The 27,655-nt window shown below is 57.6% G+C and overlaps 1 protein-coding gene across 1 annotated transcript; it reads right to left on the reverse strand.

Annotated features, from left to right (window-relative positions):
* Positions 1 to 4: 4 nt before the first annotated feature.
* Positions 5 to 27,542, reverse strand: SRRM3 (serine/arginine repetitive matrix 3). Its single transcript, XM_030962726.1, has 15 exons — positions 27,492 to 27,542; positions 19,690 to 19,919; positions 16,579 to 16,680; positions 12,992 to 13,126; positions 12,802 to 12,882; positions 12,391 to 12,420; positions 11,915 to 11,983; positions 11,568 to 11,603; positions 10,882 to 10,932; positions 10,680 to 10,781; positions 9,807 to 9,978; positions 4,017 to 4,345; positions 3,170 to 3,397; positions 2,774 to 2,911; positions 5 to 221 (listed from the first exon to the last, which is right to left on the reverse strand). Exons 2-15 carry the CDS (start codon positions 19,911 to 19,913, stop codon positions 5 to 7), a joined length of 1,914 nt encoding a protein of 637 aa, XP_030818586.1. The 5' UTR covers positions 19,914 to 19,919; positions 27,492 to 27,542.
* Between the last annotated feature and the right edge of the window lie 113 nt (positions 27,543 to 27,655).

Here is a 27,655-nt window from a genome sequence, read left to right on the forward strand (position 1 = left end):
GCGCTCAGAAGCCGGCGCTCTCCGAGCTGCTGCGGCTGTTGTAGCTGGGGCTGCGGCTGGGGCTGCGGGAGCGGCTGGGGGGGCTGCGAGTCCGGCTGCGGCTGCGGCTGGAGCTGTAGCTGTCGTAGCTGCGGCTGCGGCTGCGGCTGTACGAGTAGGTGCTCAGCGAGCTGGAGGACGAGGGGCTGGGCCGGTAGTAGGGGATGGGACGTTTGCGGGCGCTGCAAATGGAAAAGGGAAACTGAGTCAGGCCCCCCCCGCCGCGGCCGCTCGGGGAAGGGGGTCCGGCGCTGGACCCCCGGCACGGCCAAGCATTGAACCAGGGCAGCCAAGCATCCCAGCGGCGTCAGGATGCGGCCACCTGGCATCACCTCCCCATCCATCCATCCATCCATCCCGCTCCGCCTCCCCTGCGCCCTCCCCCGGGGTGTTAGTCCTGGATTAGGCAGCGTCGAGGGCAGAAAGTGAGCAGGTTAATGTGGCTTTTGTGTTTCCCAGACACCAAAGATTGAAAGCTGCTGAAAAAGAGACGTTTGGGATTAGCGGGAGGCGGGCTGCAGCCTGCCGGCGCCTGAGGATGAGGAGGGACACGGGAGGCACGGGGACAGTGGGGTGGGGGGACACAGGGGGCAGCGACATCGGGAGTCGGCCCCTTGTCCCTTGTCCCAACCTGGTGTTAGTGGGACCAGAGAGTGCCTGGGTGCTGAGGGCATCCTGAGGTGTGAGGAGACACAGAGGGGTCCAGGAGGAAGAGGAGGAGGAAGAGGAGGAGGAGGAGGAGGAAGGGGGAAGGTTACCCTGGGAGCCAGGCTGGCGGCGATGCTCTCCGGGAGGGACCTTGGGATGAAATGGAAAAGGAGAAGTTGGCATCACTGAGGTAGGACCACGTGGTGGAGGGTTTGATGGGAACTGAGGACAGGAACTGGGGCTTCTGGCTGGGCTCTGGGGCAGGCAAAGGGGGCTGGGGGTGTTTCCCTGGCTGCCCCCTCCCCACAGCATCCTCTGCACCTCACAGAAAAGGCTCTGCTCCTCCTGAACCCTGAGCAGAGCAGGGTCTGCCACCCCCATCCCCCCCAAGGATGGTGGTGGGATGAGGTGAACAGTCCCCACAGGGACCATGGGCTGTGTTCTCCAGCTGACCCCTGCCACCTCCCTGGGGACATCCTGGGAAAACCTGGATGGAGCAGGAGGGATGGAAAACCAGACAGTGGCACCTGGGCTGGGCTGGGAACAGCTTTCCCAGCCCATTTTCTTTCCAGGGCATCCACCAGGGAGAACTGTGGGGAGCTCTAACCCATGGGCTCTGCAGTGTTCCTCCTGTCCTTTCTCCTGTCCTCCCTCCTGACAACTCCAGTCCTGCCCAGGCAAAACAAAATCCCTCCCACAGGGAGGCAGATTTCTGAACATCCAGCCCCCCCTGATCACCCAGCTGATAGTGGGAGAGACAAATAGGTCAGGAAGGAGGCAATCTGGGCTGGGCACGGCCCCGCCGCCAGTGCTGCATCTTAACGAGGTGCTACATATGCACACAGTGTTTTGTCTGGCACGAAATATTGCCTGTCTTACAGCTCAGGATCCTGAGGCAATAGGATCCCAAGGAGGAGAAACCAGCTTTGGAGGGCAGGAGAGACGTGATTGCGGACGTGAGCACTGCTGGAATATGTGCAGCGGATTAAAATTAATTCCTGTGTTCGTGCCTCGAAATAGGAAGAGATCAGAGGGTCACAGCATTGGAGGCAGTCTGGTTACCCATCTGTCTGGGCCAGCTGATTCACCCAGCCATCCTCAGAGCTATCTGTGCATCCACAGAGCTGCTGCTGTCCATCCGTGTGTCCATCCATCCATCCATCTATCCATCCATCCATCCATCTGTATGTCCATCCATCCATCCGTCCGTCTGTCCGTCCATACATCCATCTGTATGTCCATCCATCTGTGTGTCCATCCATCCGTCTGTCCATCTGTCTGTCCGTCCATCTATCTGTATGTCCATCCATCCATTCATAATCCATCCATCCATTCATCCATCCATCCATCCATCCCTCCATTCATCCATCCACCCATCCATCCATCATCCATCCATTCATCATCCATTCAACCATCCATCCATCCATCATCCATCCATCCCTCCATTCATCCATCCATCATCTCTCCATCCATCATCCATCCATCCATCCATCCATCCATCCATCCATCCATCCATCCATCCATCATCCCTCCATCCATCCATCCATCCATCCATCCATCCATCCATCATCCATCCATCCATCCATCCATCATCTCCATCCATCCATCCATCCATCCATCCATCCATCCATCCATCCATCCATCCATCCATCATCTCCATCCATCCATCATCCATCCATCCAGCCATCCATCCATCTATCCATCTATCATCCATCCATCCATCATCCATCCATCCATCCATCCATCATCTCCATCCATCCATCATCCATCCATCCATCCATCCATCCATCCATCCATCCATCCATCCATCCATCCATCCATCATCCATTCATCCATCCATCATCTCTCCATCCATCATCCATCCATCCATCCATCCATCCATCCATCCATCCATCCATCCAACATCCATCCATCCATCCATCCACCCACCCACGCACCCTTTAGGGTCAGCTGGCAGCAGTGTCCAGCCCCAGGCCATGGCCGTGGCCGTGGCCGTGGCCATGGCAGTGACTGTGGCAGTGGCAGTGGCCATGGCATTGGCAGTGGCAGTGGCTGTGGCAGAACCTTGCCCCAGGCCAGGACACACCTGGTGATCCTCCTGGGCTCCATGAAGCTGGGGGAGTCGCGTCTCCTCTTCCTGATGGGGGAGTAGCTCCTGGAGCGGCGCCGGGGGCGGGCGGGATCGGGGTCACCGTGACGTGTTCGGGGCTCGTTGTCCTTCTCTCTACAGCCCGGGGAGGAGGAGGAGGAGGAGAAGGGTCAGGGAATGGGCTGGGGTCCCGTGTGGGACGCAGGGACACCCTGTGGCAGCAGTTCCCTGCCCGGATGTCACTCCCACCTGGGGCTGGCGTTTCCAGTGTGACCAACAATGACAGGTCCCCTCCCCGAGTGCCAGGGCAGCCGGGACCACCCTGAGCCGCGATGCCCTCTGAGCCCCCTGGCACCCGCGGTGTCCCCGTGCCCCTGTCCCCTCGGGCCTGACCTGCTGGCTGGCTTTTTCGGCGAGGGCGAGCGGGAGCGGCTGCGTGCTGCTCTCTTCTCCCGGGAGCGGGAGCGGGACTTGGACAGGGAGCCGCTGGAGCTCCAGGAGCTGCTGCGCTGGCCCGGGCTGGGGGACGGGCTCTTCCTCCGCTCCGAGGCGTGCCGGGAGTGCTTGGCTGACGACTCCGAGCTGCTGTTGGGCCGGCCCCGGTGGTGCCGCTCCTTCACCCTGTGAAGGCAGATGCCAGCACCGCCTCGCACCTGTCCTGGCTGGCAGGGTGTCCCCACGGCAGCCAGAAACCGCAGGCTCCCATAAGGAACACTTCATGACACCAGTTTTTGTCTGGGGTACATCCCTGACTGTAAAGCTTTCGTTCGCTTGGCATCCTGCATCCTGTGGGATGCTGTGATCCCCTGCTGCCATCCAGGCACTGCCCTTCGCAGTGGGATAATCCCTGGCAGGGATGGCCCTTCCCACAGTGCTACCATTGACCCACTGTGGCTCTTCCCCATCCCCATCCCTTCCCTATCCCCATCCCCGGCTCTGTCTCCATTCCCATCGCCAACTTGTCCTCATTTCCTGTCCCTTTCCCATCCCTATTCCCGTTCCCATCCCTTGAGCATCCCAACCCAGCCCCGCTCCCCAGGGCTTTGCCTGGATAGATTTAAGGTGCCCGCAGGGAGCTGCACCCTAAACATCCGAACCCAGCTCCTATATCCTCAGTTTAACCCCCAGGGCTTTGCCTGGAAGGATTTAAGGGATTGCAGGGAGCTGCACCCCAAACATCCGAGCCCAGCTCCCCTATCCCGGCAGGAATGACAGGATCCCATCCCGGGCACTCCCTTACTTCTTGCCGTGCGCGCCGTGGTTCCTGTCGGGCCCGGCGGGCGGGTGGTAGGGATGGGAGCCGGCCGAGCCCTCCGAGTCGCTGCTGGAGCCGGCGGGGCTGAGCGGCGGCGGCGGCGGCTCCCGGGGGCCCGGGGGCCGCCCCTTGCTCTGGCCGCGGTGTCGGGACGGCTGCGAGGCACTGCGGGAGCGATGCCGGTGGCCGTGCTTGGCCCGCTCCGGCGTGGGCGAGCGGGGGCTGCGGGCGCCGTGTCGGCCCCCCCGGGTGCGGGGGGACGGCGGCTCCGTCCTGCCGTGAGCCCGCGGAGAGGGGGACGCCGAGGCCGGCCTCTGGCAAGGGGGGAGAGAGAGAGAGAGAGAGAAGGAGGGAGAGGAGGAAGGGAGGAAGGAGACAAGAAAGAAGGAGAGAAAGGGGATTTTAACGGGGGGCGCCGGGCCGGGGGCGCAGATCACAACGTCAATGCACATCGCATAAGGCAGGCTACACAGACGCTACTCTGCACCTTCCTCTCGCCCTCAACAACGTGGGTCATGCAAACCTCCGCATGCAAAACGCCAAAATAATAGAACTCAACTTAAATCGTAATAAATACCCAAAGGAAGGGGTGGGATGGGAGGAAAAGAAATAAATCCAAGAAAGCCCCAAGTCGTCGGGGAGGGAAAGCTTGAAGGGAAAGAAACAAACACCCCCCACCCCACCCCAAAAAACACCTGGAGAGGGGATAAAGCAAACCCTGATGCCCGCCCGCCCCGACCAAGAAAGGGGAAGGGAAAAGGGGGATAAAACCCAAACGAAGGAAGGAAAATGAGGGGAAAATTTAAAAAAAAAACAAAAAACCAAAAAGAAAATATGAGAGGAGGGAAGGTGGGGCAGTGGGGGAGAGTAAATCAGACTGAGCCGAGGGGAAAGGGTCGAACCAAAGAGGGCTGGAGGTGATGGGGTCTGCTCACACAGAGGCATGCACATATATAGAGATATATGTTCTGATACGTGTAGTTTTTATCAATAGTACGGCTTTCGGCTTAAAACAAATCCAGAAACGAGTAAAAAACGGCACAGAGCGACAATGGAGGGCAAGGCAGGGGAGGGGGCCGGGGAGGTGAGAAGGCATAAAAGAAACCAACAAAAAAGAAAGAAGAAAAATCATCCAAATCAAATCAAATTTTTTTTTTTAAATAATAAAAATAAATAAATAAAAAACAAAGCAAAACTTCACAAATGTCCTCGTTACTGAGATAAACGAATGTCTCTGAGCTCTTCCTGGGACACGCATTGAGCTGTTAGCTGTGACTCTGCAGGGAACTGCTAAGTCCTCATCAGCACTCAACACAGACTTTGCTTTCTGCTTCCTTTTTTTTTTTATTTTTTCCATTATATGCTTTTTTTTTTTTAAGTCCCTCTTGGTTAACATCCACTTACCAAAAAAGTGGCATTTCCTCCTTTAGTAGGTAAGGTATGAAGAGAAGGGAAAAGCGGGGCAATATAAGTGCATCATTAGATTCACAAAAATGCAAGAGAGAAAGAAAGAGCGAGAGAAGGAGGAGAGACAGAGACAGAGCCAGAGAGAGGAGAAATAAAACAAACCAACTCACTTCTCCTGTGGGGAGGGGAAACCTTGGGCCACCACCGTGGCCAAGCCCTGAGCACTGAGACCTCAAGGGATTTTGCCCAAATATCTCAGCTCCTCTGAGCCACAAACACTGCCTGGGTGTTCCCCCCATCTTTGCAAACACCACGAGACAAAAAGATGGGTGGAAACGGCTCCTGTAACACCAGTCCTGCCCAAGCTGGCAAACCCCAGCTCAGGGGGCTTTGGGGTCTCCTTTTCCCCAGCCACAGCCCAGTGCCAGGTCCCTGAGAATCCCTGGGAGAGTGAATCCTGCACAGGGCATGGCTGAGTCCAGCCAAGGGATCAAAAGGGGTTCAGGGATATTGGGGTGGTGCCAGGATTGTGCCACCACACCCAGGGCTGGTGACCCCAGTTCCTCACCATCCCCTTGCCCCAAATACACCAATGAATGGTCAGTGAATCCTTGAGGTTGAGGTTCTCTCCACCCATCCCACTGTGTTCTCAATGCCACTTTTCTCCCCCCAAAAAAGAAGGGGGCAGGGTGAAGGGCTGGGATTCTGGGGACCACCACGAAGATGCTGCAAAAGGGACATGGGATGTCCCTAAGGATCCCAGACTGCTCCACACCCCACCACCTCCTTGTCTCCGTGGAAAAGCCAATCCCTCCAGCCACAGAGCAGCAAGCTGCAGCCAAAATGGGGGGATTTGGGGGTTTTACTAAAAACCAGTTGCTGTTGCAATGGCTGCAGCAAGGGGGAGGCTGGCAGTGACAATCAGCCCTGCCCAACCCCAGAGAGGGGGATCAGGGGAGCCCATGCCCAGCCCCACATCCCAGGAGAGGACCATTAAAGCAGAGAAGATGATGAAGAAGAAGAAGAGGACGATGAAGAGATAAAGAGAGGGGGTTCCTCTCTACCAGGGTGACATTTTGGCACTGGCTGGCCATGCCATGGGCTCGGGCTGTGGGATGCAGGGTTTCTATCCAAACCCTGGAATCTCCTGCCCTGGCATGCAGGAAGGCAGCAAAGGTAAAAGCATCTCCAATAAACCCAATTGCCAAAGACTCAGCCTAGGAGGGAAAACACACACTGGGACAGGACAGCCAGGGCAGGGATGCTGTCACCTGCCCCTCACAGGCTGAGATGTCCTGGACCTGCCTCTCTCCACGCAGGAAGATTTAAACCTTTCCCTACTGCAGCCTCCCTCAGTATTTTCCCTGAGCTGGGTTTTTTCCCCCTGAGGAGGGGCTAAACCCACACATCTCCCCAGATTTCTCATTTCTTGCCCCATCCACCCACCCCAAAACCCCCTGTGCACACTTCTACCCGTGGCCACTGCCCCTGTTTCTCCCTAAATATCTTCACCCTCATTTAATGGGGGATTGAAAGGGAACAGCCGTGCTCGGCCCCTGAATGGAAACGAACACAAATTCAGAGGGCTGAAAGACACAGAAATGCATTCTACTGACAGCACGAGGAGACGGGGAAGAGAAAAGGGGGGAAGAAAGAAAAAAAATATTACGTGGACAGGGCAAAAAAAAAATATATATATATAAAAAAAGAACATAAGAGAAGAGCATGGCTTTGCAGCTAACTGGGGAAAACCATACAAATTAAAAAAAAATTTATATAGCCACCAAAAAGAGACAAAATGAGAGACAGAGAAGGGGAGTGAGAAAGAAAGAGAAAGAAAGTCAGAAAGAAAGAGAAAATAACATTAAATCAAGCTACGGTGCTTTTCAACAGGCTCATCTGCAGAAGTGAACGTGCAGAGGTGGACAAAATACCTACCTTTGAAATTGGCAGTGACAGGAATGCAATAATAAAAAAAGAAAACAATAATCTCCACATTTGGAGGGCAGAATGGGAAAAAGACAAGGACTCTTTAGTACGGCGATCCAGACCCCTCGGCTAATCCCGTTTGCTTTGCTTAGAATTTTTAAAATTATTTTTAAAATTGGTCTCTTTAGCTTCTAAGTTTTATTCTCTTTTTTTTTTTTTTAATTTCTGTTTGTTTGTTTGTTTGTTTGTTTAATTGGAAGGCTGCGGCCGCCGCCGAGCGGGGGGGCCGCGGGGGGGTGGCTGGCTGGTGTCTGTAACCCGATCAGGCTGCGGCTCACTCTTTAAAAGTCACTCTATAACATGGCAAAGTCCCGGGTAACATGCAGGGGAGGCGATGGATGGAGGTGGGACACGGCGAGGGATGTCGGGTTGTGCTGGCCCAAAGAAAACCGGAGAAAGAGAGGGGCTGGAGGGTGCGTGTGGGCGAGGAGGAGGAGGAGGAGAGACCCAGGAGGAAGGCTGGGAAGGCGGCAGGGATGGATGGAGACAGGACTGGGTATTTAAAAGGGAAGGCAACGCCGCGCAGCGCCCCGGGGCACCCCTGGCTCCCGGCAGCTCTGGGGGTGCCCGGCTGAGCCCGGAGCTTTTGGGGGGTCTGCGGGAGGTGGGGAGGGGGCTGGGGACTCATCCTGTCGGGATGCAGGATGCGGGACAGCCCCGCACCCAGCGGCCTCATCCTGCAGCCGGGCAGGAAAAGCTCGCCACGGCAGCGGGATCCAGCCGAGGACTCCAATTTGAGGAGGAAAAGGGCAATTCGCTCCTTTGCAGTGTAGAGCTGCTGGGTTCTCTTCCCTTTTAAATTCCTTGTTCAAAATATAGAAAATGGAAATACAATGTTCAGCGGCCGTAGATATTTAGAAAACACATCGGGTTTTTGTTTTTGTTTTGTTGTTGTTTGTTTTTTTTTTTCTCCACATTAACACACACAAAAGCAAAAAATTCTAGAACAACACGACGACGACGGGGTGGGGGGAAATAAAAATAAGAGAAATATATATCGTTTGCATTTCTGTACATCACAAGGGAAAAGAAAATAAATCATGAGAAAGGAAACTAAAACAAGAGGGCGGGAAAAAAAGCACGTTTCATTGCCCTTCCCTCCCCCTCGTCCCTGCTTCTGCTGAGCAAGAAATGGAAGTGTATATTACCGTTTGGGTTTTTTTCAAATGGGAGGCTAAAGAAAAACACAGATGGGATTAAAAAGAAAAAAAAAAATAAAAAATAGAAACCAGAGAGAGAAAGAAAGAGAGAGAGAGAGAGAGAAAGAGAGAAAGTTGTTGGAGAAAAGTCCCGCTGGTGCCGGGGAGCCAAGGGAGCTCGACGGCCTGGGCGATGCTGGGGTGGGCAGGGGAGAGCGGGGCCAGCCGGGGGCGGCGCCTCGGCACCCGACCCGCCCCACGGCCCCGCCGGAACCACAGGAAAGAAGAAAGCAGAGAGGTGCCCCGAGAGCTGGGCAGGGTGCTGGGTGCTGCTGGGGGTGCTGGGCTGGGGAGGGCAAAGGGGATGTGGATGTGCAGCCCGTTTGCCGGGGTGCCCCTGGCCCTCTCTGCAGGTGTTGGGTGCTGCCGGCCCAGGACATCACCTGTGGGAATAAAGCTCCCTAGGGCAAGTGGGGAGCTGCGTGGGCTCCATTAGTGGAGTGGCCTGCTTTCACTCAGCCCCCCTTAGCCAGAGCAGGCTCCTCACCACGCCAGCACTGGTTAAACTGGGGCTGCCCACTGGGCCCACTGGGTTAGGGCTTTGCCCCATTCAGCAAGGGAGCAGCCCCCAAGGTTCCACCAAGATTTTCACCTTGGGATGCTGAAGCAGAGCTGGGGATGCTCAGCTCTGATGTCACCTGCCATGGGGACCTCAAGGTCCTAAAATCTGAGCATCCAGCATCAAATCCTCTCCAAACCCTAACTTGGCCAGAGTGGGTGTTGGAGTCCTGGACACTGGTGCTGGCCCTTGGCACTAGGGAGAGCTGGGGTTGGTGGGCAAACAAGAACTTTCTTGCTTGGCCATTTCTTGGCTGCCTGGGATCAATCTCAGGGAGGTGCTGAGCCCGGTGGTGACCCTGGCAGGTGATGCTGGCCTGCCAAGCCATCATCTCAGGGGGGGTGACATCCTCAGGGCTCTGGGAGAGGGATGACCTGTTGGCTGCCCTGATCCCTGCCTCAGGCCGATGGGCTGGCTCCCCCAGGGAGATCGTGCACCCAGCGCGGGGTCGGTGAGTGCTGGGAGGGTGCAACCTGCACCCCACACCTCCCCCGTGTGCTCCGGTTGGGCAGGGCGGGGAGCCGAGCGAGTGGGGAAGGAGGGCAGAGGAGAGCAGGGGGGCAGTCCTGTGGAGGGAGGAGGGGAGGGAAGCGAAGAGTGATCCAAGAAAAGCCTACGTACATCCGAGGGCTCCGGGAGCGGGGCGCCGTGGCTGTGGCGGCCGTTCTGGGCGCTGCCCTTGTGCCCGTTCTGGTGCGGCGAGGCCGAGCGCTGGGGCGAGGGCGAGGACGGGCTGCGGCTGGAGCGGGCGCTGCTGCCCTTGGGGCCATCCTGCCGGCGCTTGGGGCTCACCCTGAGGGGAACAGCAGCGTCAGCTGCCGGCACCCCCGGCCCCGAGCCCGGCCCCTCCTCCCTTGGCCCGGCTCCGGCAGAGCCGCCGGCTGCAGCCCAGGCTTTGCCGAAGCCAGAAATGGGGTGAGAATCGGTGCTTTGTGCTTTCTTTAGCTAAAAATTGAAACCTCGTCTGGAGATCATGTTCCTGAACCTCCCAGAGATGCTGCAGCACCATCCTACTCCCCTGCATGCCTGTCTCAGGGATGTCTCTGCCACCTCCCTTTACCCTCCATCCCCTGGGGTCCTCACTCCTGGGACACCTCTGCCACCTACCTCTGCCCTCCATCCTCCAATGTCCTCATCACTGGGACACCTCTGTCACCTGCCTCCATCCCCAAGGGTCCCCATATGTGGGACACCTCTGTCACCCACCCTCTGCCCTCCATCCCCCAGGGTATCCATCTCTGGGACATCTCTGCCACCTGCCTCTGTCCTCCATCCTCCAATGTCCTCACCACTGGGACACCTCTGTCACCCACCTTCTGCCCTCCATCCCCCAGGGTCCCCATCCCTGGGACACCTCTGCCTCCCACCTCCCTGCCCTTTACTACATAAGGGTGTCCATCACAAGGATATCTCTGTCTCTACCCCCCAGGGTCCCACGGTGGAGTCTGGGGCTGGGTGTGGTGGTGGGGACGGAGGTCCCGGGCTGTCCCTTACCTGCCCGGGGATTTAGAGCCGCTGTCGGAGGAGAGCGAGGCGCTGTGGGAGCTGCAGGAGCTGCGGCGGTGCGAGCGCCAGGCCGGGGACTCGCTGCGGGACCTGTGGAGAGGGCGGCCGGGGCCGAGGGACAGGCTGAGCGGCCGCAGGGGACACGCAGGGACACAGAGAGCCCCGCCGCCCCCGCCAGCCCGGCCCTCACCTCTTGCGCTCTTTGTTTTTCTCTTTCCGTTTGTTCTTGGGGCTTCGGGACCTGCGGGAAGAGCCGAAAGCTGCAGACGTGGGAGCGGGGGCAGCACCTGGGGGTGGCTTTCCCAGCCCCCCAGAGACACCGAGGCTGTGGGAGGAGCGAGGGGAAGGACCTGCCTGGTCTAGAGCTGGGCTCCACTGAGCTTCAAAGTGTGGTGGGGATCCCAGATGGATTTGGGGGAACTGTGGGGCCAGGTGCAGGTTGGTGAGACCAGGCAGGAGAAAACAGGGGGACTGGCTCTGCTCAGCATCCTCAGGGCTCGGGCCCATTGTCACCCCCCAGCTTGTTTTGCCCTGTGTCCTCTCTGGCACCCTTTTTGTGTTTTTCACTCCTTTCACCCTAAAATAGCAGTGTTGGCAGAGGGCATCTGCAGAGAGCAGGGCAACAGTCAAGGTTTGCCCTGGCCATGGCTGCCTGGGATCCCTCTTCCTCCCCTGGGGGACATTTGGGGCCCCACAGTTAGCCAGAGTGGCCTTGTGCCACATCCAAGGGCAGAGGACACACAGCAGTGTCCAGCTATGGGGTGAGGAGGCTCATCATGATGGGCAGAGGGGAGGGGACAGCAGGAGTGGGGACACAGGGGGACCCTGGCAGGAGAAGCTGGCAGCTGGTGGCACTGGGGTGGCTGTCACTCTTACCTGTGTCTTCTCTTTTTTCGTGACCCCGACTCAGACCTAAGGGATGAAGAGGAGGCAGAGATGAAGGAGATTACACTGATCTGGCCAGGGGGGAGCAAAGGCTGGGCAGTTTCCAGGCGTGAGGACAGGGGGGTGGTCCCGAGGTGGGCTGCTGGATGGGGCAGGTGAGAGTGGCTGTGAGGAGGTGATGGCCCCATGAAAAGTCATCAGAGTCCATCCCTACCCACTTCTAAATCCCACCCCAGACCAAGGGCCTGAGCAGCCCCAACCAGCCCCTCTGTTCCCAGCCAGCCCCTCTGTCCCCAGCCACCCCTGCTGTCCCCAGCCTGCTGTCGTGTCCATCCTACCTGTCACGTCTGTGTTTCTTTCCAGTCTTCTTCTTCTTTTCCTTGCGGATGGGTGAAGAGCTGTCACAGCTAGAGGGGAAGTGGGTGCCCTTGAGCAGGGAGCAAGGGAGTCCCCAGCCTCTTCCTCCTGGCCCAGGGGAGCCTGGTCCCACCACCCCCAGCCTCATTGCTTCCCCTGGACCACCCCATGGGATGCATGAACATCACATGGCAGTTAGTTCCTGGGGGATTTGGGCTGGGAGACAGAAAGGGACTTTTGGCAGAAGGGTTCTGGCTGCCTTCAATTCTGGGATGCCCAAATCCTGCTGTGTCTCATTGCCACCTCGTGGCCTCTACAGCCTCCAGCAGGACACAAGGTGGCCAATCCCCGGGGGGATTTCAAAGGGGGACAGTGGGTGGCAGAGGCCAGTCTGTGCCCAGTGGCCTTGCCAGCCCAGAGGGGACCCCACAGCCCAACCAGCCCAGTGGTCACTCACCTGCGCTCTGAGCCGGGTTTCCTCTTTTTGCTGCCATGGGAAAGGCAGAGAAGAAAGGGACATTAGGGACAGCATCCTGCCCAAGCAGCAGCACTAAGTGGTGAGCTTTTGGGTAGATGGACCCTTCACAGAGCCATATCCTGCCTGGTGCTGTGCCCTGTGGCAGTGAGCTCCTTCCCCACATGGACCAGGCAAGGTCCCAGCAGTGCATGCAGTAGGTGTGTGCACACACGTGTGTGTTGCAGTATCAGTACATGCAGATGCATTGCACCTCTTAAGGGTGCACATTCAGGGATGTACTGCCCCCAAAAGTGGGGTGACTTGCTCCTCCAGAGCCTGGCAAAGGGCTGAGCTGGGAGGTGAGCTGCCCTCCAGAGAGAGGGGACAGCACAGGGACAGCTGGGGACTCACCGGCTCCGGCGGTGACCTGATTTCTTCTTCTTTTTCTTCTTGGGTGGAGGAGAGGTGGAGCTGCTCGAGCGTCTTTTCAACCTGTGGGGGACAGCAAGCAAGGCTGGGAAAAGAAGAAGGGATAGGCCCCTGGCCTCTGTGTCCCTGGATGGGGACCCCGTGCCCAGCAGGTCCCCAAAGGCACGCAGACCTGTACTCGCGGTGGCCGCTGTCCTCGCGGTAGCACTCGGCCGAGCAGTCACACTGCAGCAGGCAGCCCTCTCCATAGGCAGGGTACTCCACCTCGTACTCCTCCCCATCTGCCCCGTGGTGGTTCTCTATCACACTGCCAGAGGAGGAAGAGCAGGATTAATTTGGGGATCCCCATTCTCTGTGTCCCACCAGAGCAGCTGGGGCAGCTACAGGGGTTGGGTGACATTGCCGCTGCCACAGCATCCCCAGGGGACCTTGGTCATGTCCTTTGATGTCCACACACAGCGAAGTCCCAAGGTGGAGGTCTGCTCAGGGTATTCCTGTGGCTCCAATCCCTGCAGAGATCCCCACCAGGCTGGCACAGGGACACTGTGACACTCAGGCCACCATCACCCCAACAGGGCCCAGCCTCAGCCTTGTGTGAGCCCCTTTTGGCTTTGCTCAAGTGCTGGGGCTGAGCAGGAGGCTGGCTCAGCCCAGGTTGCAGGGCTGGATAAGGGTGAGAGGAGCTGGCAGAAGACCAGCAGTGGAAATTTAGGTGGGAACTGCCCAGGATGACCTGGGCTTTTGAGGCCAGCACCCCACAGAGCCACCAGCTCAGCACTGGAGCTTCAGGCAGGTAATGGACAATGTCCCTCCTAGGAGCAGGTGAAGAAGGGGAGGGGGGACATCATGCCTAGAGCCATCAGGGTCTCTCTCTCTCTCTCTCTCTCTCTCTCCTGAGTGACTTCATCAGCATTAATTTTTCCCACTGCCATGGAAACCGGCATGAGGTTGCCATTGACTACCAGGGCTGTGGGCAGGGCTTGGTAGAGGCCTGGCAGCTGGACTAGGACAGTCTCAGGAGTCCCTGCCCAACCTCCTCCTGATGCCCCCACCTCCCTGGGCTGGCTCTGCCATCAGCCCCAGGAGCAAAACCCACAGGGAGCCTCTCATTTGCTCTTGGGGGATATAGGACATCTCACCCATGGAGGGACAAGGACATCCAGGTGCTCTGGAAGGAAACTTAAGAGATGGGGACAGGCATGGAGGGTGCCCAGCACCACAGCAGCCCAGGTGTTTGCTTCCCAAGGGAGATTTGCCCTCAGAAACCTGATGCAGGCTCCTCTGCCCTTCCCAGCTTAGAGGTGAGCAGTCAGCAATGCTGGTGGGGAAGTGCAGCCCCACAGCATCAGTCCTTGGCAGCCTGGCCATTGCCTGAGAAAAGGGAAGCTCCCAGTCCCAGACTGCAGATCTGACAGTGGCACGTGTTGGCATCCCTGGCCACAGGCAGGCCATGGGCTGTTTAACCTAATTAGAAATGTCCTGGACCGAAACTACGCACGAGGCACCCTCCCCTGACCATGGATGATCGCTCAAGCAGGACTTGGGCTCCCTTCTGTGCCACAACCATGGCTGGCTGGGTCCTCTCCACATGACTCCTGCTTTGGCCATGTCCCAAAGGTAGAATCAGCTTTTCAACCACCCACCCAACCGTGGGAAGGGGGAGAAAAGAGGCAAAGAGAGAAGGGAGCGGGGTTAATTCTCTGTGTGTGTCTCTGCTCTGTGAGCAGGCAGTGCTCCATGCCAGAGCCTGCTGCCAGCATCTCACCCATTAGCTGTGCTCAGCAGCTCAAGACCAGCCTTGTGCTGTTCCAATTATCCCTCCCTGCCCAGCACACGCTTGCCTTTGTCTGCAATCCCACCAGCCTGTCCATCAAACCCTTCTCCTTGGGGACCAGGCTGTACCGAGCTGTGCACACGGAGACAGGAGCTGGGAGAGCACAAAGAGCAAAGCCAGGGACTCAGGTGGTCACAGCTCTGCTCGATGCCTCAGTTTTCCCCGGGGAGTTATGCAGATGATGCTGAGCACTCGCATTGGCTCTGAAACAGGACCAGCTGGTTCAGGCTCACAGTCCCGGCAGCCAAGGACCGTGCGGTAAAAGCCCAGAGCAGTGCTGGAGCAGAACCAGCCCAGGAGAGTGCTGAGCACTCTCCCAGCCACCACAAGGCTGAGGTTCTTTATTTAAAGCTTATTTAACCCCCTTGTCCAGCCTCTTCATGCAGCAGAGACCTTTGGCACGCAGGATATCCTCCAGCAGCTCAGATCCCTGCTGCTTGAGGAGCCACCTCCTTTGGACCCAGCTCCTACCAGCCTCCTCAAGCACCTCTGGCTTTGCTCTCCTCCGAGCAATCCTTTGCTGTGAGACTGCTCCTTCCAGCTCAGCACTATTATTTATAGCCCTGGGGCTAATCTTTAATGATTACCCTTCGTTTTGCAAAACCAAGCCTGTAAAGGTGACAGCCAGGGCTGCCTGGGTAACTTTCAGGCACCTTTGGCTTCCCCGTGTGCTCGTTACAGTGCTGGCCCTAACGAGCCTGCCAGGAAGATGACCTGGAGATGACTCCTGCCCCCACCAGCAAGGGCCACTTGTTATCACCTTAGGGATGATGCTCAGTGACCTGGGCAGGTTGGTTTCCCCCATTCCTTGTTTTTCCTGCCTGGAGAAGGAGGATCCTGAATGTTTCACACTGTCCCAAGCCCATGAGCCCCATCCAGGCAGGGCACAGCCACGTCCCTGTGTCCCACCCTGCCTGGCGTGCCAGCAGAGTGGTGTGAGGGAGGCTCTCCCTGCTGCCATGGCTTCCCTGCCTCCCCCCTCGCCCTGATTTCCTGACCCTAATGAAGCATTAATATTCAGTGAACCTGAAGCATCTATTCCTGTCCCAAGTGACCTGGTTTCCAGGCTGATGGATGGTGCACGCCAGGCCAGCCATGCTGCCTGGGCCATTAAGCATTGCACTGATAAATCATCATCAAGCTGGGGTGGACCCTGGTGAGGCAGGGAACAGTCCAGTGCAGGGCAGGAGCAGCAACTGGCATGTCCCCAGCAGGAGCTGGGCTGCTTTGGACACCAAACTCGAGCCCTAAGCCCCCTTCTAGGGCAGATGCAGCTCCCCAGAACCAGGCACTGTGAGGAGTGATTAGAAACAGAGGAACAGTACAGGATCTCCTTGGAGGAGCTTCTTCCATAGGGTCCCTGCCCGTGGCTGGTGGGGTGAGCCAAGCATTGAGACCTTCTGCACTTGGGTTTCATCCTCTGGGACTGGAGCATTGCAATGCTGGCCTCTGCACAGCACCCAGAGGTCTCCAAATGACCAGGGCAGGATAACCTTTAACCTCTCCAGAGGTAGGACACTGCCTTAGAGAGGCAATTCCTGCCTCCAACTGACTGAACAGCCAATCACGAAAGCAACCAACAAACCAGCAAATCAACCAACAAACCAGCAAATCAACAAATCAACCACCAGACATCAGATCACCAAATCAACCAACCAACCAACCATCAAATCAAACAAGCATTGACTCAAAGCCAACACCCATCCATCCATCCATCCATCCATCCATCCATCCATCCATCCATCCATCCATCCATCCATCCATCCATCACTTTGTACCCTCTCCATGTCCATCCAGCTATCCAGTCATGCCTAGATATACTCTCATCCACCACCCAACTGCCCATTGATGCTCAGATGCAATGAGGGATGTGCCTCTCTGGGATGAGACACACAGATGGACCAACTGGAAGCTGCCTGACTTACATTTGGCGCCCGTGCTGGTCCTCCCTGGTGAGCACTCCCTCCTTCTCCATCAGCATTTGCCGAAAGGTCCCCACTTTCTGTCGGATCTCCTCTTCGGAGTACCTGGATGAGCAAAGATGTGGTCAGGGCTCCATGCTGGAGCATGGGCTCCCCATGGACCTGCTGAGGAACTCTATACCTTTGGAAGTGACACAAAGCCGAAGGGGCGAATCAAAAGGGGAGGTGGCATGGTGACAGTCAGGGCCTGGAGGACAGCAGGATCTCTGCTCGGCCCCCTGCCACCACTATGTCCTCCTCTCTCTTGCCTGCTTCTCCCAGCAGTGCTTGGCAGAAGAAGGCACACCAAAAAAGAAAAGGATGACTGTGAAGTTGCCATTCCCTATGACCACCCCAGGCTTTGGAGAAAGTGCCCACCAAACCCTCTTGGCAGTGCCACCACTGCAGCCAGTGATTCTGGGGTTCCCTCCCAGCATCTCTGTCCCATCATGAGCTGCCCCTGCTCATCCCCTGGTGCTCTGTGCCCTGAAAGCTGTGCCAGCTCTGCGCTGCCGCTGAGCTGACTCAGGCGCCGCAGGGTTATTAACAAGAGACACTAATCACTGTGTCCTGGCATTTGAGAACAGCCACTGCAAACACGGCACTCCTGCCGTCCCCGAGGTGTCCCTGTGAAGGGACAGGTGACAGCCCTGGCCAGGTGGTCCTGTGCCACCTGGGCATCCTCCTCAACTAAAAATATCCCAACAGAGGGATGTGGTGGAGAGACCCACGATGCTTTTGGCATCATCCCAGGGGAGAGGGTGAAGGGAGAGGGACCTCATGTCACCACCACACTGCCACTCTGGGAGGGAAGGGGTCAGGCTCTGTGTGTGTCCCTGTGCTCAGTCACAGTCTCTAGAGGGGCTGCTCATGGCCCACCCTTTCCATCACACCCCATCAGCATCACTGCCACGAGGCCAGAAAACTGGATGCCAGAGCCAGGCCTAGCCCTGCAGTCCCCAAATCCACACAGCCTGTGCTGGGGACAGTGATGCCCCTTGCAGTGCTCTGGGTGCCCGGGGTGAAGAAGGGCACATGGCACCACACACCCCTCCTGCAGTGTCCATGAAGGGGAATGGCAAGGAGAGGGGAATTAATATTAATGAACTCATTTGCACTGAAAGGCTCTCATTAACTCCCCAGCCACACTTCACACAGAAGGAAAGGTATGGAGGCAGCCTGGCTGCTTCCCCTCACCTTGCACCTGGGCATGGGGAGCCCCAAAACCAGGGTAGCACCCCCAAATGCTGCTCTGCTCCGTTCCCTCGATGACAGTGCACCCAGCTGGGCAGAGTGGCCATCCCAGGAGGACAGAGCTGACAGCCCTGGCCATCCCATGGACACCAGCCAGCCCACAGCAGCAGGAAGATGTCTGCCCGAGATCAGCAGTTGCTGCAGCATATTAAGAACACGGCCGGTGCTCTTGCAGAGGGGACATGAGGCCAAACAGGAGGTGACAGATGGGCCACTGCGGCTGGGCCATTAGCAAATCTGTGGGGGGAGGCCAAGGGGAGGAACTCCCCACCACCTCCAGGGATGGAGGCAGGAGCATCACCAGCCCTTTCCCTCCTGCATTCCCCTGGTGCTCCTTATAACCCTGTAGGAGGGGAGGTTTGCTTTTGCATTTAACATATAGAATGGATTTGGGAAAGAAAGAAAATGTGCTGACACTTCTTTTCTGGACAAGAAATCCAGCCTGCAGGCAGGGAATAACAGTGCAGGCAGCCTGGAGCGAGCCACAGCACAGGCAGGAGGAGCCATCCCCCTTTAAGGAAACAAGGGAGTGCTTAAATCCCTGCAGAATCCCCTCTGCTGACACTCACATCCATCCTGGAGCTCTGCCCTCATCAACAACTCCCCCAAGGCCACGGCCAGGAGGCTGCCCCTGGTCCAGGCAGAAACCTCAGGGGTGCAAATCCCTTCTCATGGAACCCCCCTGGAAAGCCCCTGTGTGCAGGGGAAGAGCAGGCAGAGGATTAAGCAGGTTGACCAAGATTATTACTGTAATTATATTATCATTTCGGCGTATCGCCATCATCAGTGTTATTAATAGCCTTAATAACAGCAAAGCAATTACAGCAATAACAACAATCCTGCTTGCAGTGCTGCTATTACCCATTGCAGTAATGCTACTACCAGTGGTAAGATCCCTACTCGGGCTCGGGAACCCGACAGGAGGCTCAGGGTTCCCCAAAGCGCCAGGTCAGCCTTATTTATTTCCATAATGACAAATTAGGCACAATCATTATTCCAGTCTGTGTGAAACAATTTAATTCTAGGTCACGCTTGCATTCTTAATGAAAGCCTTGGTGAAGCCTTCCCTCAATCCATTTTCCTTCTCCCCAGCTGATACCAGTCCCCATCTACCCAAGTGTGCCGAAGAATTTGCTCCATCCATCAGGTTTTAGAGAGCTGTCAGAGGGATCAGGATGTTTGGCTGCTGCCAGAGACAGCACAGCCATGCCCAGCAGGGATGGGGGGCTCCTTTCTGGCCCCCCAGTCCCTTCTGCCCACCCAGCAAGGGATGTTCCTCAGCCCCTTGGGTTTTTCCCTATCCCTTTGTTTCCCAAGGGGAGAGCAAAGGCAGGGGAGCAGCTTGCAGTGGCCATGGCATTGGCAGGATGGGGGCAGAGGGTGCTGTCACCCCAAAACTGGGGAGGGGAAGGAGAACAGGGCAAACTGAAGCCCTAAACCAGCCTCTCCAGTGACTAAAACCCAGCTTTCCTCTGGGATCTCACATCCCAGGTATGTGGGACACAGGATGGGTGGCACTGATGTCTTGCACATCCATGAGCAACTTCACCCCTTCCTGTTTCAACTTTCCCTGCAGGACAAGCTGGGAGCCCAAACGTCCAAGCAGGACAAGTGGATGAACTCCTAGGCATTTCCCACCACAGAGCAACCCACCAAAGCTGCTTGGTTCACCCAAAAATGGATTTACTTCCAAATGGTTCACCCAAAAATGCATTTACTTCCAAATGGTGACACTTGCCACATGAATTTATTTTTTAAAGGGAGAGAACAAGATGCAAACAGGTCAAAAGGATCTCAACCCCCAATGTCCCCAGCACTCACCCCTGCTCCTCCATCATCTCCTGCAGCTCCATGCACTTCAGCTCCACGCGCCGCTTGCGCTCGTGGTCCAGGATTTCCCGGTGAGCCTTCTTCACCATGCTGGGCTCCACCAGCCTCACCTCCTCCTCGCCCTTGTGCCACGTTCCTGAGGCACCAGGCTGGGGGAAGCCGTTGGAGGCCTCCTGGGGCGAAGGCACGTCAGCCCCATTGTTGTAGAGAGCCATGATTGCCTGGCAGGGAGAGAGAGAGTCGGGGTCAGTGCCTGCCTGGCTTCCCCTCTCACCCCCTGACAGTGAGGGGACCCTGTGGGAACCTGAGGGTAAAATCAGCCTTGAAAGCAGGTTTGATGGGGACAGTGACTAGGTGTCCCTCCAAAGCAAGGCTGGGGCTACTCATGTCACCATGACAAGAGGGCTGGCTCCTGGGAAAAGAGAGGAGGATGCTCTGCTCCAGCCCTGTACTGGAAAAACCTGGCCAAGGGTGGGTCTGTGGGGCCCAAGACAGCAGCACGACATGGACCCCATGAACCCCATTGTCAGCCAGTGTGGGTTTGGAGCAGGGACAGGCATCTATCCTCACATTCCTCTAGGCACACAAAGACCTCAGATATGCCCTTGCATTTCCCAGCTGCACTGGCTGATTTGGTTGCAATGGGATGTCCTGATGTCTGGCTCAGGCAGCAAACACTTGCTGATGCTCTTGGGCCATGGCCTGGCACTCTCTGACTATGGCCTGGCATCCTCTGGCATGGCCCAGTGTGGGCTGCAAGGGGAGATGAGGATCCCCACCAGCCTCTGCCCCTCTGCCTTCTCCCTGCTCCTTCACCTCCACGTGTCTCTGCCTCCTCTTTCCACCACACAGTCAATGTGTCCTCACTTGGCTCCAAAAATAACCCCTGGAAGAGGACAACTGTTCCCAAGCAGCACTGCCGTGCTGAGGCTCTGGCTGATGCTCCCTGAGCCTGAGGGAGGAGATGCTCCCAAATCTCCTGGATCAACCAGACAGACACAGCCCTGTCTCAGCACCCTCTGGCCATCAGCGCATGGCTGAGCACCCATTCCTTGCTGTCCCTGCTATCCTGCCCTGCCCCAGCTCCCCTGCCCAGCACTCCAGCCCTCTCCTGAGCATGGGATGCTCCCACTGGAGATCTGCTGCCTTAACCACCAGCTCCACCAGGCTGCAGAGGCTCTACCTGCCCTTTACAGGGGCTCTGCACAAAGAGAAATGAGCAGGAGCAAAGGCAGAGCATCCTGCCTCACTCTCCAAGCTGGATTTGGGCTTGGAGAAGCAGTTTTTGCCAGAAAGACACTTCTCTGAGGTGCTTCTATCCCAGGGATCCTGCTGGAGAAGCTTTTCCAAGGATGGGTGATGCCTGAATGTCATCTCCTGTGCAGGAAGCAGCCAATGGAGGCTGGCACACGCTGCCCATGGAGGACGGGGCAAACACTGGCCCAGGGAAGGAGGCATCCCTAAGCCCAGCAGAAGCAGGAAGGACAGGTGGACCATGGACTGATGCTGACAGTTTCAAGCCCAGGAAAGGTTTGCCATTCCCAGTGTGCCATTCCACCAGGATACCAGGCAGTTCAGAGCTTTCCATGGCCAGGCCAGCTGGGACAGAGCCAGGGTGGGACTGCAGATCACCCACGAGAGGCTTTGATGAGGTTTCTTTGCTGTTTGAGAGGAGAAAATACCTCGGAGCCCTCCCTGGGGTTGTGGGGATCCCAACCTGGCCAGAAGGTGTCTCCCACCCCACAGCATCCCCACAGGACATCCCTGACTCTCCTGCTGCCACTGGCTGCCCCACACAGTCATTTATCTCCTGGTAAGCCTGCCCAGGGAGGACAGCAGCTGAGTGCTTAATTACAAGACTTTTTTTTTTCTTTTTTTCCCCCCTCATTACTACCATGCAGAGAGGATCCAGCAGCCTTTATTTCCACAGAGACACTGATGCAGCAGGAGCCAGGCAGGGCTCTGCACTCCTGGATGCTCATGCCTACACATGGAGGGTCCCCTGGTCCCCCCTTGCCTGCAGCACCCACATTTCAAACCCCATGATACTCCCTGCCCACCCTGAACCCAGCCTCCTCCATATCCCAGGATGGCTCCAGGCCGGAGAACAGAGAGATGCTGCAGAAAAACCTGCCTTGGGGGCTCTTCTCCCTCTTTCTCCCATTAGGACATGAAGCCAAAAACCTGGAAGGAGGCTAGAGAAAGGGGGAAGCTCCCTGCTTAGAAACCTTTCCCCACAGAGAGGCTCAGGGAAGGAGAGAGGAAAGGAGAGGATGATTTCTGCAGCAGCCTCTGCTTGCTTGTCCCCAGTGGGAATTCATTTTATCCTGAGCCCAGCAGTGGATAAATTCATTGCTGAAAAACCTTGAGAGTGTGTGGGATATGGAGCTGGGCAGGTAGATGGAGGCAAACTGGCAGCTGGATGGGTACCTGTGAGAGAAGGCTGCATGGTGGGGGAGGCATGCAGGAAATGCTCCCTGAAATGTTCCCATGAAAAGGAGGGAGCTGGAGAAATCCCCTTGCACCAGGTGGAGCTGGACTGGGGGTGGACATGGCACTGCATCCCAGTGTCCCCTCAGCCTGGAGCAATATCCACATGGGAGCTGCCACCAGCCCCCTGCCTCAGCCACAGCACAGGCAGGGAAACAAAGGAAAGGGAAAAACCCACCCACAACCCTCCCCCCAGCTCTCCAAAGGTGCCCCAGGCAGATCCCTGGGTGCCAAACAGAGCCAGCCCTACCCTGCTGGTGACAGTGGGGACAAGATATCAGGGCAGAGAGAGCCCATGTCCCACAGGGAGAGCCCCAGCCATGCCCTGCACTCACAAGGGACAGCCCAGGGACACAGAGTGGCTGCCACCACCATGACCTCAATCCGCTGGCCACCACACAGGGACCACCTGGCTCTACCAGCACCAAAATCAGCACCAAACCCATCAGCACAGCCCTGGCCAAACAGCAGTGGTTTCCCACCAGGCTCGGAGCTACCCCGATAATAAAGATGATGGTTAAATATTTCATTATCTGCAGTAATTACCCACAAAACATCAATCACTGGCAGCCACTGCCTGGCTGCCTTGCCCAGAGGGAGAGGAGGCATCCTGGGGTGAGCTCTGTGTCTCCACACAACTCCCAAAAGCTGCAGGATGTAGCTGGGGATAGTTGCTGGCATCCATTCCCACCTCCCAGATTCCCTTACTGCCACCCAGGAGGGTCCTAAACCCCCTGGCACCAAGGGCTGGAGCTGCTGGGGAGACTCCTGAGCAAATCCCTCTTTTCCCATATTAACCAGGCATTCACCCATGTATTTTGGGATCCTGATCCTCCTCCTGCATGCCACCTTGGGCCTTGGGCAGGTCAATCCAGCTTTGCAGCTTGCAGGTGTTTTCTGATACCTGGATTAGAGCTTTTGGAAGTGCTCAGAGATGCCCCATCCTCCATCCTCATCCTCCATCCCTATCTTCAATCTCATCCTCAAATTCCATCCTCATCCCCCATCCTCCTCCCCTTCCTCATCATCTCCCCCATCCACCATCCTCATCCCCATTCTCCATTCTCCTCTTCATCCTTCTTTTCCATTCTCCTCCTCCTCACCCTTCACCACCATTCACCATTCACCATTCACCATCCTCCATCCCATGCCTGGGTCTCTCCCTCCCTCCCCAGCCATGCTGAATCACACCCAGGGTGTGGAGGACCCGCAGTACCAGCTCAGAGACTGCCAGGACAGACAGAAGGATGGACACACTGCACTGTGCCCTTGTCACACAGCCAGGACAGGGGGTGCAAGGCCCAGCTTTGCCATCCTGCCAGGGTTTGGGGCTGCTGGTTTCCAGCCAAGCTCTGAATGGAGCTCACTCCCTGTGGGCTGGCCCAAGGATGGTCCCAGCCCTGGGGCTGTCCCACCTGGGCTTTGTCCAGCTCACAGGTTCAGAACTCCAGCCCGAAAGGAAAGAAGCAAAATTATGGGGAAAAAAGCGTTATTTCAGCAAACGGCTTTGGCCCTTCCCAGCCGGCTGTGCTGAGATCTCCCCCCTCGGGCCCCGCTGAGCCCCCGGCGCTGAGCAGCCGCCGCAGGGCCCTGCCGCCGCCGTACTGCGGCTGGAGCCGCTTCCCGGGGGGAGCGGGGACGGCAGCGCGGAGCCGGCGGGGCCTGGATGCTCTCCCGGGTGCCTGGATGCTCTCCCGGCGTCTCTCCCTCGCTAGGGAAAGGCGGCAGCGGTCCCCGGGCGTGCTGCCCCCTCCCCTCCCGTGCCTCGGTGCTAATTAAAGCCGCCTCCGGCCGGCGCTCCATTAATTCTCGCCACATCCAGCTGCACCAGCCGGGGCGGCCGTGAGCACCCGGGATGCGGGCACGGGATGTGGGCACCGAGCCCAGCACGGAGGCTCCCTGGACCACTCGGGCACTGAGCGTGCCAGAGCTCGGCCCCAACACGCCAGAGACAGCCCAGATGAGGTGAGGATGCTCCACTCGCTCCAGAGAGGATGAGAGGGGTGGTCCCCATGGTTCTCCTGCCTGTTGGGATCTCATCAGGATTGAAACCATAACCCTGTCCCCAAGCAAGCACAGCCCCATCCCAGGCTGCTCCCTGTCTGTGCTCTGGTGACAGCTGGGAGAAAATCTCTTTTTTTCAGGACACAAAATATGCCAGAACACCACGGCCAGGCAGCCAGCCTCCTCTGAACACCCAGCTGGAGTTACAAGGAGGAAAAGTCCGGGGTTGCTGCCATTAATTGGGCTGACCTTCTCCGGAGCTGCCTTCCAGTGCCAAAAACTGTGAGTCAGACCTTCAAGAACGAGGGAAAAAGGCAAATGTAGCTTTAAAAGTGCAGCCATTCTGGGGCTCATTAGCGCTGCCCTCCAGCCCCAAGGCAGAGGGATGATGCCCCTGGGAAGGGGCAGTGGGAATGGATTGGTGACAGCCGTCCCAGTGCTTCCATCCCTATTTCCCCAAGCCCAGGGCATCTTTTCCTACAGCTGCCTCAACAGAATTTGACACCTCACAGACTTTAAAGCAATTAGTAAAGAATATATGGATGCTGGCTGGGGGGTCAGGAGCTGCAGATGCATGTGCATACCTACGTCTGTGCAGATATATATATATATATAGATATAAAAATACATATATATTTTAAAATAGATGAGGAGGCTGGTGGAGAAGCTAAACAGTTGCTAAGCAACTGGGCTCCTTCCTGGCTTGGGGATGTAGGGATGGGGGAGCCAGGGCTGGGGACTGGTCCCACACTGGACAAGCATCACACAGGGGTGTGGGCACAGAGATCCCCGGGAGATGATCCAGGGAAAAGGGCACAATGGAGGGTGAGGAGCCAGGATTAACTCTGTTCCCAAAATGCTGCAGCTGAAGCACCCCCAGCCTGAACCCCTTGGGCCGTTGGCCATTGAGGAGCTCCATTCCCAGCTGTGGCTGGAGAAGAGCTGGTGGGAAAGGGGTCACCCCGTGATAGGGAGGGAGCCCCATGCAGTGACCCCATTCCTGAATCAGGGATGAGGGAAAGGAGCAGCACATCCACGTGGTAACAGCAACCCCCCCATGCTGAGTGGAGAGGCAGCAGATCCAGCTGATGGGTTTTCCTATGGGATCCCCAGCCCTAGACCCCTCTGGCCACACTTCCCTCATCCCCTTGGGAATGCCCTGCCAGACCTTCCCCAAACAGAAGGTGCTTAAACAGGGAATGGGGATGAGAGGGGGAACAGCCACTCCAGGTTTTGCACCTTTGGGGCCATTTGCTTTGCTGGGCAAGGAGTCAGGAGGAGGTACAGCCAGCCCAAGGCCCATCACCCCTCTGAGGAAGGGGAGTAACAACACTACTACAAATAAAAGCAATTATTGAGCACATGGAGGAGCAGGGGGATGACTGTCACAATGAGGTCACCTTCCCCAACAGGGACACAATCCTGGTGAACAACCCCTGGAGCTGAGCACGGCAGGTGGAGGGGGGTCACGGCCAGTGCAGGGGGAGCATCCAGCTGGGAATCCCCCCCCACACCCCCCTCCCGTGGCTGCTGGGTGGTTGTGTAACGGGAGGAGCTATTCCGGGGTTTGAGCACATTATATAAGCCACGGGCCACCTGGCTGGGGAAAACGGGAGCTGGGAGACAGGAAGGAAGAGGAGGAGGAGGAGAAAGGGCTCTGGGGATTGGGGACCCCCATATCTGGCAGACCCTCAGCATAAGCACCAATCTCACAGGGTGACCTGCACCCCCAGGCATCCCCTGCCCAGAGATACGGGGCGAGCACCCTCTGCTCCCTCTTCCAGCAGCCTCCAGGATCTGCTGCCACACACCCACCCACGACTGCATCTGGCCCCTGGGGCACGAGACCCTTTGTCCAGGGGAAAAGCATCATTTTCTTGGCACCAGAGACAGAGCCAGCCAAGACCCCTGCACCCCTCTGCCTGGCAAAACCCTTGCTTGCCATTCCCAACAGTGACCCAGGACCAAAGGTTCCCTTCAAATCAGCCCAATTTGTGGCTCTGAATGCCCCCAGCATTCCCTGAATGTGCTGTCAGGATGAGTCCTGGGGCAGGGGCAGGCAGGTGGGATGCCAGGGGGATTTAGGGGAAAGCAGGTGAGGCACAGAGGGTGGCACTGTGTGAGGCAGAGTGGGACAGAGCGATGACAATGTGTGTGTGGACACAAACACTGTCCCCAAAATCCCCCCACCCCCAGCGGGGGTGTCCTGTGCTCCTGCCAGAGGAGAATCCACATGCCAGGGCAAGGAAACCAGCGAGCATCTGCACCCTCAGAGAAGGCCCTTGACATTTGTCATCAACCTGAGACACCCCCAAATGCTGCCAGCTCCCAGGTGACCCCCCTACAGCAATGGGAGCACAGGCAAACCAAGACACATCCAGTCTGAAATCTTGCTCTGGAGGGAATGAATGAACCTGTGTCCTCTGAAAGTCCCCCTGAGCCATGGCCCGACCCATGACCGCCAGCCCCCTGCATGGCACAGCCTGGACATCCCTGGGGACAGACCTGATCTGCGAAGGAGAAGCACAGAGCACTCCCAAAAGACAAAAGTGGTTGAGTTGCTGCTGTGGCTCCCCGCTGCCAAGCCTTGCCCCCTCTCCTTCCCTCGTGCAACACCCGCAGGGTTTGAAATCTCATCAGCCAAACCCTCCCCAGCACAGCCTGGGGGTCCATGCAGCAGAAAGAGAGAGGGGCTTTGGCAACCTTGGCTCAGCCTTGTCTCCCACCTGCACCAGCATCTGCTGAGGGATCATCCCTGTCCCGTCCTTCCCAGCCAGAAACCTACGGCTGGGGGTCACCCGCTGTCCCAGTCCCATCCTGGCTTCCCCAGCATGGAAAGAGGGATGTGGGTGCCCCCCCAGCCACTCCCCCAGCACCAGGGAGCCCCCAGCACATCCCCGTCCCTGGAGGGACCCCCTGTACCCCAAACAGCGCCTCATCTGCAGACTCCTCACCTCATCCCACACTCCCAGGAGCATCAAACCCCACAGGGGACACCCCCGGCACACCCCTCCCGGTGTGATCCCCAGCTGTCCCAGAGCCCCCAATACCCCGCACGCCTTCCCCATCCCTTTGCAGACCCCAATTGCCAGCCCCCTGCGGAGCACCGCACCCCCAAATCCCCATCACGGGGGTCATCACCCGCCTGTCCCCAGCACCCCCGGATGGGTGGGGAGGCCCCATCTTCTCTCACCCCTGCACCTCCCAGAGCCCCCTCACGGCCCAGCACGGTCCCGCCGCCCCCCGCCCCGCTCCGCTCCCTTCCCGGCCCCACAGCCCCGGGCCCGGCCGCGCCTCACCTCGCCCCGCCGTCCCGCTGGGCCCGGCCTCGCTGGGTGGCTGCGGGCCGCGGGGGGTGCCGGGGGTGCCGGGGGTGCCGGTGGGTGCCGGTGGGTGCCGGTGGGTGCCCGGGGTGCCGGGGGTCCCGCCGGCCGCGGCCCCTCCGCGCGGCCCCGGCGCGGCC

Source organism: Camarhynchus parvulus, chromosome 19, assembly GCF_901933205.1.
Source record: "Camarhynchus parvulus chromosome 19, STF_HiC, whole genome shotgun sequence".
NCBI classification, from domain to species: domain Eukaryota; kingdom Metazoa; phylum Chordata; class Aves; order Passeriformes; family Thraupidae; genus Camarhynchus; species Camarhynchus parvulus.